The sequence below is a fragment of the Seriola dumerili genome, unplaced genomic scaffold (genome assembly GCF_002260705.1).
Source record: "Seriola dumerili isolate Sdu_G_001 unplaced genomic scaffold, Sdu_1.0 BDQW01000052.1, whole genome shotgun sequence".
Taxonomy (NCBI): Eukaryota; Metazoa; Chordata; class Actinopteri; order Carangiformes; family Carangidae; genus Seriola; species Seriola dumerili.
The window spans coordinates 12,477,543-12,494,894 of record NW_019174307.1 but is presented as its reverse complement, the minus strand read 5'-3'; the positions used below and the strand labels follow the sequence as shown (position 1 = coordinate 12,494,894).

Genomic DNA, 17,352 nt, shown 5'->3' with positions numbered 1-17,352 from the left:
GATTAAGTCTGCTCTGGCCTCTCTTCTATAATGTATGAATATTGTCAATCCAGTCCGGTTTATTGTTTAAATGCACAGCCAAGTATTTGTATGATTTTACAATCTCAGTGTCCATACCCTGAATGTTCAGTGGTGTGGGTGGGGGGGGTTTGGTCCTGCAGAAATCTATTGCCAGCTCTTTGGTTTTTCCTGTGTTTATTTCGAGGTTTATCTTTAATTTAAATACATTTCCTCATCTTTGGCTAATCCCAGATTTCCTTCTTGCATTAAATTATACACAGAAAAGCACTTGAAATCTGAATGCGGTTAAGCCCTGCGTGAACTACCATCACCTACCAGCAGGTGGCGGTAAACAACTTAGCTCCGCGCAGTGCCATCAGTTGACCTGCCGCTGACCTGGATGTTGATGTTGATGTTGAATTCGGTAATTCCCCCGGCTAGGCTGCAATGAGGAGTTGATAGCGTTTTTTAGGCCACTTAATTTTCTTCACAGTAACTTAACTAGATGCTCAGAAAAATCTCTCACAGTGGTGTGTGTGTGAGATTTTACCTTGACCGAAGTCTTTGCTCAGCCCGCTGACCACAGAAACTTGTAAATATGTCTCAGGAGGGATACCAGTCACCAGCAGTGAAAACCACCGCCGACGTCAGGTTAGTTGTTTTTAATCGTTTAAATGTATTAAAATGTGTTTAACGATGGCTAACCTTTAACAATGACACAATGGCAGCATTTATGAAGTGTTAAAATATCAAGGCATAAAGAAACAAATCCAAAAACAGCTAAATATCACCAGTGAAGCTGGACGTGGATTTCACAGAAGTGAAAATGTGACAAATAAAATGAATGCTAAAATTAATTTTCTATTGCTTGAGCAATAGCTGGATCTTAATGCTGTTAATGCCCAAAAAGAAGCGTTATGAAGTTATATCACTGATATTGAACCTTCTATACCTTTTATATTTAACTCCTGGTAGCGTCAGAATAAACAAACATATGAATATACTTACATATAATATACTCATCAAATGAGCTAACGGCATTAATGTCGGTGAGCTGGAGTTACCGGGGTTAGCTTAGCTGGCTAACGTACAGTATATTAGGTTTTGACGGATAAAACTCTGCCACAATGTTAAAAGTAATAATAAAATCTGCACATCATCCAACCCTCTCCCATGTGTTTAGTTTATGTTAAATAAAGATTCAACAGCGTTAGCTTTTATGCTGTGAAAGATAAAACTACAGTTATAAACGTGGCACAGAGCGACTGTACCTGCAGTGACTTATTCTACAAAATGTGTTGGGATGCTGATTTAAAATGAGAGATGAGAAATGTCACTTCATCGTTTTATTTCTAAAGACAATGTACATTTATCAACATGGATAAAAAGACTCCATAAAGACAGTAATAACAACAAAATATGCATCCTCAAGACAGTGCTACAGGGCACAGCGAAACACAGCTAAGCAATACTGATTATAATAATGTTTTGACACAGGCAGACAAACAGAACACCAAGAAGACATAAATAAAATATGATAAATATAGTTGACATCATGTGTTACAATATGTCAATTCACCACTTGGCACTGATTTCATAGTCATATAAAGGAGGCTGATGCAGTCATGCAGTTGTGGTGGTTTGAGTGTTGGAGAGGCAGGTTGTCACCAGAAGCCTGTCAGATCAATTGCTGGACTGGATGTACAAATCAGTATTATGGGGAGATCCCTCATTATTCTTCCCTGGATGGAGAAAGTATAAACAAATGTAAGTCTCATTGTTCACTGTACAGCATCCTTTACCTCAGCAAGCATCAGCTTTAGTGTGTGAGTGCAGGAAGGTTTATAGGCTAAAAGCCACTTAATAAAATCATTTATCTTGGGCAGAGTCATTTCTGTGGTGAGTGGAAGTGCTGATAAAATCAGATGACAGTTAATTCAGAAGGACCTCACAGATCAAAGAAGCCGACACATTGCTTGCTTCAGCACATGCATGTAAACTTGTTCTCGCCAGTTCCTTAAATGTCCATCATATGAGACATCCCACATCATTCCAGTTTTTAACATTAGAAGATTATAAATTGTGAAACATTCTCAGAATCGAAATCTCTAGTGTTGCATACAGATGTATGACAAGTGTGCACAAAGGGCTCAAAAAGGTTGGAGGGAGTGTTTGTCAGTTTCACAGTGGGCCAGCCTTGAGCCCTTGTCATCTTATCAGGAACTTGCATCATATCTTTGAGTCCTAAAAAGCTGAAACTGGGACTGCACCAATGGAAGAATGAAAATAATGGTCAGTTAAAGCTATCAGTAGTTTTGGATAAGTAAACAGTAAGGCTTCAAACCATCTGAATAAAATAAATATCCTAATAGAATAATAAAAATTAAAAAAAAGTAAAAATACTTCCATAAGAAGCAGTAAGACTTTTTTTGGTGGTTCATATGTATATATGAATAAACTGCCAATATCTGTTGGAAAATCAAAATGAAAAAATAAGACACAAGTATTGCCATACAAACAAACACATCCTATCATTTGCATTCATTATTTTCGGTCTATTAACTGCCCTGATTTTTGGCTCAGATATACAGCGACAGCGCACTTATTATGCTTCTGGTCTTTGTGTATACTTGTTTAATACACGCAGCTTGAACACACTTGAAACACAGAGGAGCAATCCTGGGAAAACACCTATACAAATCTTGCATGAATATGGCACCAAAACTGGGAACCTTCCCGTGTATGTGATGGAGAAGGCTGAAGGAGAAGCTCACCAGCCCAGCTTCGTCTTCAGTGTCAAAATCGGAGACGTGGGCTGCACAGGTACGTGAACGGTCCCACCCCTGCTGTGTTGACAGCTGTCTGTCACTGAATGAAGTCTTTTATTTGAACTGAAAGTCATACATTGCTCATTCCTGTCTGTAGTGTATTATTTGTCACTTCTTCTTTGTTGACAGTTGTGTCTGTTGCTGCAGCATACTCTTAAATATATCCTCTATATGCCTTGTTTTTTTTTTAACAAAGGTATCTCGCCTCAGGCATAGAACAGTGCAGGTCCAGAGAAGAGGATGTCAAGCATTTTCAAAGCTCTCAGTGTTGAGGTGATGAGAAATAATCCAGTCTTCTTATTTGACATCTTCAAACAACTACTCTAGAGTACAATTCTTTTCCTCTTTATTTCATCGTGTCCTTTCCAGTAGCCTTTAGGGTTCATCTTACTTTCTGGGATAGTACAATGAGACACAATTGATTGAAGGCGTCTTGTGGGCTTCCAGGGTTTAAAACAGGAATTCAAATCTTGTCTTTACAGGCATATTTGTTTTTTTGCCATTGTGGGTGGATGAGTGGTTTGAGGCTATGGTGCTTTTTAAAGAATAATTTCTATAATGTATTTCATAATCTGTGTCTGGTTGTATTTTGTGTCAGGTCAAGGTCCCAGTAAAAAGGCTGCTAAACACCTTGCTGCAGAGGCTGCCCTGAATATGCTGCAAATAGATGCTGGAACAGTGTGAGTAGAGATCAAACGATTAGTTGATGGACATAAAATTAATTGGCAACAATTTTGATAATGAATTAATCATTTAGCTAATTATTTGTCAAAGCAAAAGTACCAGAAATTCACTGGTCCCAGGTTCATTAAATGTGAATATTTTGCCTTTTAGACTTTTAATTTGGCAAAACTCAATCTGCAATGGTTTTGTAGTGTGTCAATTTGGGTTCTGGCAAATGATATTGTTCAGATTAACCCAGCTGTGGCCCTAAGGTGAGTTTGATGTTAGCTTTTTTAGCAGTGCGTTGCTGCACAGCTGCAGTGGTCGAATGTTTTACTCATTTTTTGAATAAAAAACCCCAAATATTTACTTTTTAAAGGGGGAGAATTTGATGCTTTTTGTCATCATATATGATAGTACTGAATATCTTTGGGTTTTGGACTGTTGGTTGAATAAAACAAGCAATTTACCCTGAGCTGTCGGAAATTAACAGGCAGACAAAAAGAGTTACTCATTAATCGAGAAAATAACTGGCAGATGAATCCATAATGAAAATAATGGTTAGTTGAAGCCCTACACTGCCAAGCTGATAGGTTGTAGTGTATGCTAATCTATTGCAGCTATGCTTTGATGTGATTTCCAACAGGAATGTTCCTGTGAAGTCTGAGAGTAATGGTGTTGCAGCAGAAACAAACAACCATCCCAACTCAGTGGGGATACTGCAGGTCTGTAAATGTGTGATTTATGCACTTTGTTGTATGTGTATGTGTGTGTGTCCGCATGTGTGTGTGTCCGTCTGTCTGTATATGTTTTGAATGCCCCAAAATTAAATAAAAAAGGAAAGCTTGACAAATGTAATTACTTTCAGAAATAAAAAATTGTGTCCGTTTACTAAGCTGTACTTGAAAGCGGCATGCAGCAACAGGTTATTTCCTGTCTAATATGCATTATCAGTATCAAATAAAGAAAATATTAACTCGATTTTTTCTTGTCTTCATTATTTTCCTCTATGGCATTTCATTGTAGGAGCTAGCATTGCAGAGAGGATGGCGTCTTCCTGAATACACAGTTGTAACGGAGGCTGGTCCGCCACACAAGAGAGAATTCACAGTTACTTGTCGAATGGAGTCCCTGTCAGAGAAGGGTATGGGTCTTTTTGAGAGATTCATGTAAAATCTTTTAAAGTGGCTGTAATTTTTCTTCGTTCATCCTGTTCTCACTCTCTGTCTTGTGTTTGACAGCTATAGGAAACTCAAAAAAGGCAGCAAAAAAGGCAGCTGCAGAGAAAATGGTGGCAAAACTTCAAAGTCTGTCAGGCTGTTCTGAAATCACATGGGTATGTCAAATATTTCTAGCATTTTTTTTGTGACCTCTGAAGGCATTAGCACCATTTCAGAGTCAAAAGTTTTTAAAATGTCTCAAATTTTTTGTGTTACATTTCACGTCTCATTTTCAGACGCCTAAACCAAGTGTCCGATTTGAGAACTTAAGGAACTCATCAGCAGAGAAGATGTCTTTACTAAGAAGAAATCCCCTGAGCATTCCCAACACAGATTACATTCAGATGATGTTGGAATTGTCCAAGGAGCAAGGCTTTGAGGTCACATACTTCGATATTGGTGAGACAGCCCACACTGCATCTGTGTTTCTCTGTCAAAGATCCAGAGTGCTTTCTGTTCAGCTAACGCAGCTCCTTACTTCATTCACTCCCGTCTCAGCTCTTCCCAATGCAAACGCTAGAGAGATGCCGGACACAGCATCTCAACTGTCCTGTAAAGTGTAGAAATAAAAATTAGGAAGTTTGAAAAAAAAAAAAAAAAAAAAAAAAAGCCTGACGCCTCATGAGTGCAGTTTCAGTACAGAATTAAATTTTTTTTAGTGAGAGAACAAAGAGATAATGGAATCTCTAAATAATATATAATTTCTTTTTGATTTCTTAATTCATGCTGGAGCTTATACAAACATGTGATAGCTGATATTTTATCAGTAAACAGGATTAACGTCAATGTCTCTGTTGGTGCTGTTGTTCATGTTTCCATAGTTACGGTTTGCCTAACCTAGAAGCAACATAGCAATAATGTAATGATATACTGAAGTTGTAATCCTTAGGAGTTTAGTTCTGGTTGATTTGCTGACACTTGTGGTTGCCATGGAAACAGCCAGTATAGTTTAATATTACAACAAAAACTCTCTGAGAAGGAACAGAAGAGCAACTGATGTATCTGTTTACTCATTGCAACCACAGTCTGATTTCACGCTGCTAAGTTACTTTGCTAAAGAACTGGAGGTGTAGTCTGTCACCTGCAGCTCTTCATCTAACAGGTCAATCTGACAGGTGCATTTTTATTTTTTTAAGTGCTGATGATCAATTTCCTGTGGCTGCTTCACAGTAAAAGCCACCCTTTGATTCGCGACTTTAATGCTTTTAATGTGAAGCAGCAGCAGTAGATGATAGTGATAATGATAACAACTAATAAAGATTATAAAATTTAAATACATTGAATGTGTATTGCAGAAAAAAATGCAGAGCAAAAATCAAAAACAGGATGTGATTTCATGAAAATGTAAAGGATTGTAACTTTAAATAAGCTATAATTTATATTTTATTAAATATGTTGATTTTATTATACAACAGTTAGTTCCGACCAAGTAATCTGATTGGACGAGAGGCATCCTATGAGCGCTGATATAGAGTACAACAGCACTGGGACTTTTAACCACATGTATCACTCCGCTTTACAGGTGTTCTATTAACCGTTAATCAGCGTCACATTAACGGTCGTTTAGTTTCTTAGACTGTAACAAACAAAGATGAAAAATATTTTCAGAAATAACATTTGAATTAAATGGTGGATGGTTGACAGAGGAGGATAAAGAGAAGAAGCCTGGATACTTCAGCGCACACCTGAGGTAACGTAGACTAAGTAACAAGCTAGCGTGCACTGTGCAGGTCAGGGACATGTTAATGTGTTGCTTTGCAACAGTCCAGGACCAGGTGCAGAACTATTTGTGTTGACGTAGCCAAAGAAATGATGAAAGAAACAAACAAATCATAATCTGTTGCTTATTTAACTAAGATGGCGCTCGTAGAACTGTTGTATACGGCTGTCATTGTCTTCGGCTGTTGAGTACGTACACGGCCTGCAGCCTCGTACATATGATCAAATCAGAGCCGTGCTGATATTGAGTGCAACATCACAACCTCTCGTGTGATATTGCTTAATTAATTGATATTAATATTTGTTTTGTTTTTTGGCAGATGAACTGACGGTGAACGGCCAGTACCAGTGTTTGGCAGAGCTGTCCACCTCCCCGGTCACCGTGTGTCACGGCACAGGCATTTCCTGTAGCAACGCGCACAACGACGCAGCACACAGCGCTCTCCAGTACATCAAGATCATGGCCTCCATCAAGTAAACACTACAACAGTCAACAGTCGCTTCACCCACATTGCCACATATATCAGCTGATGTCTAGTCATGATGAGGCTGTAGATTGTTCTTCCCTCTTAGTCTTCCTGCCCACGGATGATATGAGGTCAAGGTATATTTTTTTAATTATGTAAACGTATAACAAAAGCAGATCATGCTCCACAGTATTTAAAGGTACATCAACATGAATCATACAACTGTAGAACAATATCAGTGAGGAAATAGTCAAATCAAAAATTTTGCCATCAGGCTGTTAGGATGTCATTATGTGTTAGATAAGATGACAAATATATTTAAGGAACTTCATGTGTAAATGAAGTAGGAACACAACAGTGAATATTATGAAGCACTTCCTCATGAATTTTTTTATATTAATAGTTTGAACTGTTTCGCTTTATTTATTTTTTTCAGTGTTGAAAATTCTTTGCCTTTTTTCAGTCAGTATGCAGATGTTCTTAGGTTTCAGTTGACTTAATTAAATTTTTTATTCCACATAGTTTTCCTCTGCAGCGATGCGTTGAGCTTTAATTTTCTCCAGAGATTCCTGCCTTTCTGTTAAACTTCAATACAATAGTCGCCTGAAAATGGAAGTGAATAGAAGAGGAGAGATTATTTTAGCTTTTAAATTTAAAAGAATGATCTGCACTTTGATCACAACAAAATTGAATTTATTTATTTTTTGTATTTTCCACTTTTCCATCTGTCAGTATGCAGTCTACAATACAACCCCCGCTGTTATCTGGTCAACTCTCAAAATAGATGACGTGTGACTTTTTATGCCCTTTCCACTGGTCTGTTTTTTTTTGTTTGTTTTTTTTTTGCAGTGTGCCTCATAGTACATAATAGTAAAACCTATGATATATTTAATAAATTTACTGACTGGTGTCCTCTGCTGTATGAACTGAACCCTGGTGGAGAATAATAGCAGGAACAATATGTGTAAAAATTCAGAAAATAAACCCAAAACACTTAATGTTAACAAGTGTTGGTTTCTGTGAATGGTCAATAGACAGTATTGAGAGAGCAGATTGTTGTGATGCCTTCAGGAGCTGTTGCAATGTTATTGAATGAAATGTCTCTCGTGGGAGCCGACCACTTGACAGCCATCAATTCATGAGGCAGCACGTTCTGCTGTATTAGTACAAAGGCAATTAGATCAGGGCCTGTGCACTGGTTCATTCACTCTTGATCTGTGCGGTTTGATAAGTAAGACACAAGAAAAAGCTCAAGCCGATCACACAAAAGAATGGTAAAAATATATTTAAAAAATAGTTGGTTTAGTGGCTTGATCTGAAGTTTTTACAGTGAATTCTCAGATTTCCTGCTTGAACAATTTAAGGGGAAAGCCTAATTAGGATTTCTCTGACCACACATTTTTCTTGTTTCTACATGAATAGAATTGGATAAAATCTTGCAGATTATTGTTGCTGAAGTTCTTTTTTTTTTCTCTCCTTTTTAAAAAGAAAATAAGTCAACTAATATGTAACCTTGCCTAGTTTTAAAATTTGACTAATTTCGCGCACATTACATAATTGGAGTTTTTATGTTTATTATTGATTTTTCTGGTGTAAAATTGTAGGACTTTTTGTGTCTGGTCTAGGTGTGAATTAATTAATTTCAAAAGTTTAACTGCTGCACAAAAGATGTCTTGCACTTCGCTGGAAAATCCATTATCAGTGAATGTGCACTGGAGGTTTCAATGTGTGATCACGTCACAAAATCATGCCCATACGTTCATGTCTTAAGCTCAGATTTAAAGGGAGCACAGACAAACCCTCCCCATTCCTAGTGTCAAACTGTGCACTGAATATCTCTCTGCACAGTGGAACTCAAACATCCACATGAAGAGAACAACACATATAATACATATTAGATAAGAGTGGTTTATCTTGTGATTTGTGAATTTTTTTTTTACAATTAGAGCTGAATAAATAAGTTGATTAATTGGTAAGTTGATGAACAGAAAAATGAACAGTAACTATTTTGATAAGTGATTAATGGTTTAAGTAATTTTTCAAGCAGAAATACCAACACACAACTAGACATTTTAAGACATCATATTAGAAACTGGACCGGACATATTTCACTATTTCCTGTCATTAAAGACAGAAAGATTATTTGACACAGCTCCATTCACAATGAAATTTTCATGTGGAAAGATTATTTCGATCTTAAACCCATGTCTTTTACATATAAACCACTCACTCCTCATCAGCTGAGTTTTACAGTTTTATTAGAACAAGCACTATGTAGCAGCATTGTACAGTGTTCATGGAAAGATATGTACTTTGTTAAAATTGCACTTTAGAAGGTACCCATTAGGAAACAGATTGGAAAGAAAACTGAGCTGACACTTTGTGATGCATGTCAGTCCAAAACAAAAACAAAACATGAGAGCCCAATTGAGAAAACAAAAACTTTTTTTTTAATAAGGCATCTGCAACATTCATTGGCAGGCTAAGTTGTCTAGACATGCAGGTAGAACAATGGACGAAGAAAGCATGAGAAGGTTTCATGATTTTTTTTTTTGTTTTTTTTTCTTCACTACAGTCTGACTCTATGATACCAAACACTACGCAAAGCTTTGCCCCGACCTCCACTCAAAACTGCTGCTGGGATTCAGTCTTGTGAAACAAAATCACTGATGTAGGAGGAAAAAGGAATCCGCTTTTGCAGTAGTGACCCATCTTCTAAAATGTGCTGTATTTACAGTGATCACCAAAAATGTACTGGTTACATATTGGAGTAGCAGAGCAGTGCAGAACATCTTTGAACACTGCAAGCATTTTACAGTCAGGTAAACCTTTTTTTTTTTCACGTATAACATCAAAGACATTTCCCTCAAAATCATTTTGTCCACAGCTAACTCCTCAATATAGTTTTTTGTCTGTAGGCAGGTGGAGACCGGAGAATGTGTGGAGTTTGACTTGTTAATGGCCTACCTTCTTGGCATGGGGATTCTCATTAGTGGTGTGTTTGTGAGGCATTAATAAATGCATTAAGGCACAGCAAGTGAAACTGACGCTGACAAGATGTAGCATTGAGTTTGTGATTGGGGATAAAATTAAAAGCACAAAACGTACATTAAAAAAAAAAAAAGTATGGATGCAAAGCAGTACTACCTTTTTTGGTTTGAATCTACAGTACCATGTGAACAGTGCACACAAGATGGATTTGCTTCACATAGTTTTTCACTCTACATATTTATACTCTCTCCTTCAGGGTCCTCACCCTGCAGTCCTGAACAAGGGGAATCAACTTAAAAATGTGCTCTCATACACAATGTGTGACTGCTCGGGTGTGTTGGGGTTGATTTCAATCAAAGGCCCCCTGTTTTATTTTCTTACTCTGTAACACAAAAGGGGGGGGGGGTCCACTAGTTAAAACATTAAAGCTAATCTGCTTTGCAATAAATATAGAAACTTCAAATAAGTAACTGGTGCTTTGCAGAAGCCCACACCACATCATAGCAGTAAAGTCTCTGGGGAATCAGACACATTAAAACATAAATTTTAATGTTTGTACAGTGCAATTGTTACTGTACAAACGTGTTGGGCTCTCACATCTAAAATGATCATTTATCCTGAAACTGCATTTTCATGGGACGACCTGTAGGTGTCTCTGGTGTTTCATAACTGTACACAGGTGGCTGGATGACTCATGGTTTGCAGACATAATTAACTGATTAATTAAATAATCAGAAGATGTATACCGGTTCTGGTAATAATTAATAATGTAGGTAATTTATCCTGAAAAACGAAATGTTTGCTGGTAATAGTTTAAAAAAAATGCCAAGAGTTATCAATTTTCTTTGTTTAATTTTAAATGAACATTTTTGGTTGTTTGTCAGAATTAGGATTCTGCATTTGAGACATTGCTTTGGCAAACTGTGATGAGAAGTTGTCATTTTTGACAGAAAATAATTGACTGATTGATTAAATGGTTTAAAATAAGATCTATAGCTGTGTGGATGGATGTATAGTAAATGAATGTTTGGCCTTGAAATATGACTGTATTACTCATGCTTCACTGTCAGCTCTATTTATAAAGCACAAAAGTGTCTCAGAGGGCTTCACGACCTCCACAACCTACTACACCGTGTTTTCTTAGACTCTTGACACTAAGATGACCAAACATCTAATGTTTGAGTGTCTGTTATTTCACTGAAACAAGACATTTACCTGTACCACACTGAGACCGGACAAACTGAATGTGTGCCCACTATACATGGAGGGAGTTACATATGTGTTTATGTAACCATGTGACTCAGAGGAGTTGGTTTCATGTAACCATGCAGGGGGAGTGCAAGGACTGGTGTTTGAAGGGAGGCTAGGCTCAGTTGGGGGAGGAGGGGGTTTGAAGTAAATGAGTTGTTTCCCGAGAGAGAGTACTGCTATCACACAGATTCAACAGTATTAAAAGGCAAGAATAAATAAAATCTGCCAATTCACATAGTACTTTTTCACTAAATTGTGAGTCCAAGATATTTTATAAAAATACCTCTTTTTTTCTACAATAATTGATGACATAGTAAATACGGCTTTATGCCAGTGAAAGCTGCTCTCTAAACATGCACGGTATCATAGGTAATCAAAATGTCTACTTCATAGACTAGTCTAACCCAAACGGCTGTCAGAAATCAAATGGCTTTGACTAAAAAGCGCTAAATCGTGTGACATGTCGTTTTAAGGCAAGGACATACTCAGAAGTCAAAGGAGCTGAGGATAGATCTACATAGGAGTGGTTCGACTGTTGCCCTGACAACCCAGCTTGGACAAGCACTATGAAGGTGATCCTACAGGATGTTTCCATGGATGGGTGACCGTGTGGCAGTGCCACAGACCCTCGACAGGGTCGCTGGGCATCAGGCCATCCCTCAGCTCTGCAGCCGCTCCTATCCATGCACACGGATGTTTTTTATCATTAACATGTTTCTCGCAACACCTTATTGTGCATAGGTAACAGCCTTTTTGTCTGCGATGACGATATGATGGACAGAACAATCCATTTGCTACCACAGGTTCGCTGTAGATTCCATATTGATGAAGCCGGGGTTTTTGCGGAGCTCCCAGTACATGTTATTGGAGACCCACCTCTCCCTGTGATTGGCATCAACCACTTTCCTGAAAGAAAAGACACGAGTGACAGTTGTAAGTGATAAATCTGAAAGCGAGGAGAAAAAAGAAAGAAGTAATTCACAAACAAATGGAGGCATAGTGTGAACGTACTCTTTATACTTTTCCTGTTGCCACCGTCATGTCTGCTTTTTTTTATTGTTGCAGGCGTTATTTTTCATGTACATTATAATCCCTCAGAAAATTTTAGTGTTTTTAATGAAAAGAGCCACATCCATCCAGTCATTGCACTTGAGTCAACTTACAACAGTACTACTTATACTTTCCTGTCTTTGTAGCAGTTTTTTATTGTATCCGTTCTTATTGTGTACACTGTAGCACTGAAGGAACACAATTACGTTCCCCTGTATATTAAGTATTATGCATGGAGAGAATGACAGTAAATTCGACCTTGACCTTGTATTTATAAAAACAATATGTGGTGAGAGTTTGCACACCACACACACACACAGGCTGCAGACGATGTATACACATGGTTTTCTAGAGCAATCAGGATGGTATGATAAAGTGCAGGTGGGAAAATAAGGCGAGAGTAATAGTCTAGTAATAATTAGAACTAGGCAGAGTTATTTGCCAGTTTCAATATATACAGTGATATGCAAAATGCGGATCAAAGGTACATTTATAAACTTCATTTGGATTAATTATTGTGATGAATTTGAATCTTTTTTCAATTTATTTTTATTAACATGGTAGGCATAATTTTATTTCTTTGTAATTTTATCCCTAATAATGATACACTTTGTAAAGTCTGTTTACGCTACAATTCATTAATTACTTTTCTTGAGTGTACTGATGAAAAATGAGATATACAGTAAATGCTAATGAGGTTTACAGACACGTGGTAAATTAATGATAAAACAGGCGCTAATGGTGGTGCTGTGGTGTTGCAGATGTGGCACAATCAGTGAAATTGCATTGCTACTGTGCTGCTGTTCTTTCACAGGCAGAATGAATAAAGGCGTGTCTATATGAAGGTAAATATGTTGTAAAATGCCAGAGCTTGTAGTATACAATCTGAGAAGTTGAAGAACAAAATTCTGAACTTAAATTTCCCTTGTATTAAATATTCACACACATAAGATGAATACCAGGTCAAGTGGTCACTGCAAGTTCACAAATGTGCCCCCTCACATCCCAACATGACGGATCTGTTTACCTTGACTTTTGCATTAAATTTGTTGTAAAACTTGTAGCTGTGGAAATGAGACAGAAGAGCTTTTGCAAGACAAGAAGTGATGCAAAAATTGAGGTGCGCCGATTTGTCACGATGTGATTCGACAGAATGCATTTGTGAATTTGCAGTGACTGATTCCAAAGGTTGTAATGAGAGTTGTACTAGAAAAACTCGAGTAAAAGAATGAAGTAAATAAGAGTAAATGTAGGATTACAAGTTTGCAGCTATCGTGTTAGTGTAAATATCAATCTACACATTTGTGAATAGTTTCTCATCGTTTCTACAAACTCACCTTTTTTGTTTCTTTCTGTGAATTCAGTTGACATGTTTGTGAAAGTGAGAATTTAAACGAGTTCAGATTTTTGTTCTACAAGCTCTCGCATTTTGCAGCATATTTATTTTCATGTTTGCACCCATCTACAGTTAACAGTATCACAACTACTGAGATTTATAAACTGAATGATGCAAGCACAGTTTTATAAATGCGATGTCTTTGTCTTTGTGCGTATACACAGTTTCAGTCATGAACACACAGCTTTACGCATCTGCTCGCTGGTCTCTGGGCTTACTTGAAGAAGCGTGGCTCCTGTTTGATGTTGTTCTCCTCGTTCCACTTCCTCCTGGCTCTCTGCATGTCCTCAATTCGCTGCTTCTCTGTGGATGCCATCTCCAAGTTCCCTTCTTCAAGATGCCTGCGTGACCCAAACAACGCCTCTCAGTAAATATACATATCCAGTAAATCAGACAGCTACACAGATAACATACACAAAAAGGGAATAGCAAAACTTGATATTCAGCTTCTTTAGCAGGACTTCATTAGACAAAAATAATACTGAGCAGATTAACTCCACTGATGTTGTAGTCTAAATCTCCTCCACTTCTTTCTCAGTCAGAGGCGGCATCACACTGTTATCTGGGCTTTTCAAAGCAGCTGAGAATATGATGCTGTACCTTTGATCAGGCCTGAATCTGGCATCGGTACGCGGCAAGACATCTTTCAGCTCAGGGCAAAGCTCATTCAATTCAATGGCGAACCTGGTGAAGCCATAGTACAGCTCATAGTCTGTGGGCATGGAGCCTGGCAAGGACAGAACGACATGGACAATCAATTTTAACATCTTAAAATCAGTGTATAAACATCTTTTTTAAATTGATCTCTACCACATCCACTGGAAGGGAGCCAAATCTATTGTGAAAAAGTCTATCTCTCTCCCTTAAAAACTTCCAGTGGACCTCAAGTGACCAGTAACACATCTTAGGTGAAAACCAGCTGTGAGTGTGTGTGAGCAAATGATGCCTACCTGGCCTCCAGATGCATTTAGCAGAAGGTGGGACACCACAGTAAAGGCCCTCGTGCCATTTTCCAAAAAGCCTGTGGATCACTTTCCCTTCCTGATCCATTACGAATCCTTGAACCTCATTCACATTAGAACTCCAGTAGTTTCCCTGAAAGACAAAGACTGCCCTTTTAGCTCAGGTAAACTGTATGTGACTTCCCAAATATATATTAAAATACACAGTAAATTATAGTAAACAGCTATTTTTGATACAGGGTATATACAGGGCTTCAAAAATATTAAAAAGCACTGAAGTTTAGTTCCCTTAAACAAAGCAAAAAAAGGGTTAAGAGGGTATAAAAAAAAAGAATATTGAATTCAACAGTTGAACAATTCAATTCAACAGTTCAGTTCAATTCAACAGTGGACTGAATCTTTTGTGGAGTTTCAGTCGGCACCATCACACCTGTCACTACTGCTGTAGCCACAGTAGCTGGAAAGTTTGTCCTTAAATTATCAGAAAGTATCAATTTCAGCTAAAATAATTCACTCAAATTGATTAATTCATTTGTAATTGGTTTATCCATGCAGCAATTATATACCCCTCACCTGGGTCCAGGTCACGTTAACTGATTAATTATTCCGTACTACTGTTAATTATTATTATGTATAGCTGAGTAGACAAAAAATGTGGTATAAATTCATAAAAATACATGTCCTTCATAAATAGTTATCTGCATTGTAGTCCCTACTGGTTTTCCATAATTCTTTGGCTAGTGTAACTGTGAAAAGGGTATTAAGCTATATGTGGTAATAAAAAGGTCATAAAAAAGTTAATTTGGTGAACACTGCAGGAACCCTGTGATAACTGACAGGGGTTTTCCTTTACCTTGACGAAGGTAAGTTTGCAGAGGCAGGCGCTGCTCTTTGTGTTTCTGATGGTGATCTCCCCATAGTGTTCGATCCACCGTCGACCACTGAGGATGTTGTGTACACAGGTGGTGACTTTGTTCCATTCGTAGTTATCTCCAAACCTAGAAAAGACAAAATAACAGTTGATCGACCTGAGGTGCTGCTGAACAACATAATCTCTTACTCGATATATAGACTTTATTCTGTTTGGTTTAATTTCAGTTTATTTAGCTTTTTTTTTTTTTGAACATTGATCAGCAGGAAAAAAATCTGATCTAGTTTGATCTGGTATCTTATTCAGTGGTCCCACATTTTCAGCATTCATGTCTAAATGATTTTGTGCGATATAAATAGCATTGCACGCCTCCTCAAACCTCCCATTGAAAGACATTATTCATGGGCTGCATCTCCCTGTGGATTCCTCTGCACCACAGGAGCTCATGGATGGATTAGGCATTTGTATTATTAAGAGCTGTCACAGCACAGGTAGCACTGGTAAAATAATTTGTTGTCAGGTTTAGGGGATTTAATCACCACTGAGCCTTGTGGCTGTATCAACAACAAACAGCTGGTGTAGCGCCAACTCAGATATATCAGAAAAATCAGTTCCTCTGTCATAATTATAATTTGAATGTTCATGTTAACACAATTAAAAGTCACAAACTGGTAATTAAAATAACACTGATGGCATGAAAGCAGCATCAGAACCACTGCTGGGATGAAAGTGTGTTAGATTTAACCATGACACAAGCCATCTGGATCAAAGTTACCTGGGAATCATGAGATTCACAGTCCCTACTGGTAAAATCTCCATAGATTTCCCCCAGAATTTGTTTTTCCATCTCACATCTGAAAAGTAAAAGAGCAAAAACATCAGAAATAAAACAATGCACTGGCATTTTTTGTATATCTTGGCAAATTATGAGGAAAAAAAAAAATTGTTTCTCTGTAAATATTCAGCTGGATATTAAAGAGGCTAAGTCACGTTGGCTCTTGTGATAAGCCACAGTTCCCTTGAGGGAAATCCCTCACTAATTAGACAGGTAACCTACCTTGCCAGAAGGTGAAGTTCTTAGATTCACAGTGGCAGGCGGAGATGGGAGGGTGGTGGCTCACCTTTGAGACAAGATCAAATAAAAACAGTGTGACAGCTGTTGTTGTTGTTCAGAGTGCACATTATATACACCATCTAATTTTGATAATTGTTAGTAATTTTTCTAGCATCTGCATGCTGAAGATTTGCAGGTCATATATCAAGGGCATTTTCACTATTTTCTGATAATTCAAAGACCAAATAATTACTTGATTAATCTAGACAACAACCAGCAGACTAATCAGTAATTACCATAATTGTTAAATGTAGCTCTAATTTACTGTATACCTAAGTTATCAAGAGTGCAACCTTTAAATGTGAAGAGTGTACACATGCAATGCAAATTAAAGTGTCTGATTGATCTGATCGCAACAGGTTGACGTATGCAAGAGATTACAAGGAGTTAAATACAAAGATTGGTTTGTTCTAAGTGGTCACAAGCCAAGAAGGTTGGAAACCATTGTTCAGGCCATATATCCAAGATAATACTTCCCTTAAAATGCACTTCATGGCATAAAAATTTGTTTCACAGAACAAAACCATCAGTGGACAAACGTACCTGTTCCGAGAAAAAACAGAAGCCCTTGTCTTCTCGAATACATTCATAAGTCTCTCCGAGTAGCGGGTTGAATGGCTTACTTCCTGCTCTATAGTAAGTGGATGAGTAGCCTGAGACGGCAAAAGCAGCGACGAGAACCTGTCAGAGAGTCAAAACAAGACAACCAATTGTAAATAAGACAGGATTAACCAGCTCATATCAACAGTCTCTGTGAGGAGTAAGATAAACGTTAGTATGCACTGGACACTATTAAAAAGATGAAGACAGAAAAAAGCAG

General features: G+C 37.7%; 2 protein-coding genes across 2 annotated transcripts in view; one reads left to right on the top strand and one right to left on the bottom strand.

Annotated features, from left to right (window-relative positions):
* Window positions 1–438: 438 nt before the first annotated feature.
* prkra (protein activator of interferon induced protein kinase EIF2AK2) lies at window positions 439–8,221 on the top strand. The gene is made up of 8 exons (XM_022740250.1): window positions 439–651; window positions 2,648–2,823; window positions 3,427–3,508; window positions 4,138–4,216; window positions 4,518–4,635; window positions 4,733–4,827; window positions 4,948–5,110; window positions 6,751–8,221. Exons 1-8 carry the CDS (start codon window positions 599–601, stop codon window positions 6,906–6,908), a joined length of 924 nt encoding a protein of 307 aa, XP_022595971.1. The 5' UTR covers window positions 439–598; the 3' UTR covers window positions 6,909–8,221.
* Window positions 8,222–8,865: 644 nt separating this feature from the next.
* Window positions 8,866–17,352, bottom strand: part of osbpl6 (oxysterol binding protein like 6) — a 38,715-nt gene continuing 30,228 nt past the window's right edge. The window contains exons 16-23 of the mRNA XM_022740248.1: window positions 17,076–17,213; window positions 16,476–16,539; window positions 16,194–16,272; window positions 15,401–15,545; window positions 14,536–14,680; window positions 14,186–14,312; window positions 13,804–13,926; window positions 8,866–12,045 (exon numbers count right to left, since the gene is read on the bottom strand). Coding sequence (XP_022595969.1) covers window positions 11,934–12,045; window positions 13,804–13,926; window positions 14,186–14,312; window positions 14,536–14,680; window positions 15,401–15,545; window positions 16,194–16,272; window positions 16,476–16,539; window positions 17,076–17,213 — 933 coding nt within the window. The 3' untranslated portion in view covers window positions 8,866–11,933. The remainder of the gene's footprint in view (window positions 12,046–13,803; window positions 13,927–14,185; window positions 14,313–14,535; window positions 14,681–15,400; window positions 15,546–16,193; window positions 16,273–16,475; window positions 16,540–17,075; window positions 17,214–17,352) is intronic.

Coding starts and splice junctions, on each gene's coding strand:
- prkra (XM_022740250.1), top strand. CDS start 599: ATGTCTCAGGAGGGATACCAGTCACCAGCAGTGAAAACCACCGCCGAC. Junction 3,509..4,137: donor CAAATAGATGCTGGAACAGT/GTGAGTAGAGAT, acceptor GATTTCCAACAG/GAATGTTCCTGTGAAGTCTG. Junction 4,636..4,732: donor GGAGTCCCTGTCAGAGAAGG/GTATGGGTCTTT, acceptor TGTGTTTGACAG/CTATAGGAAACTCAAAAAAG.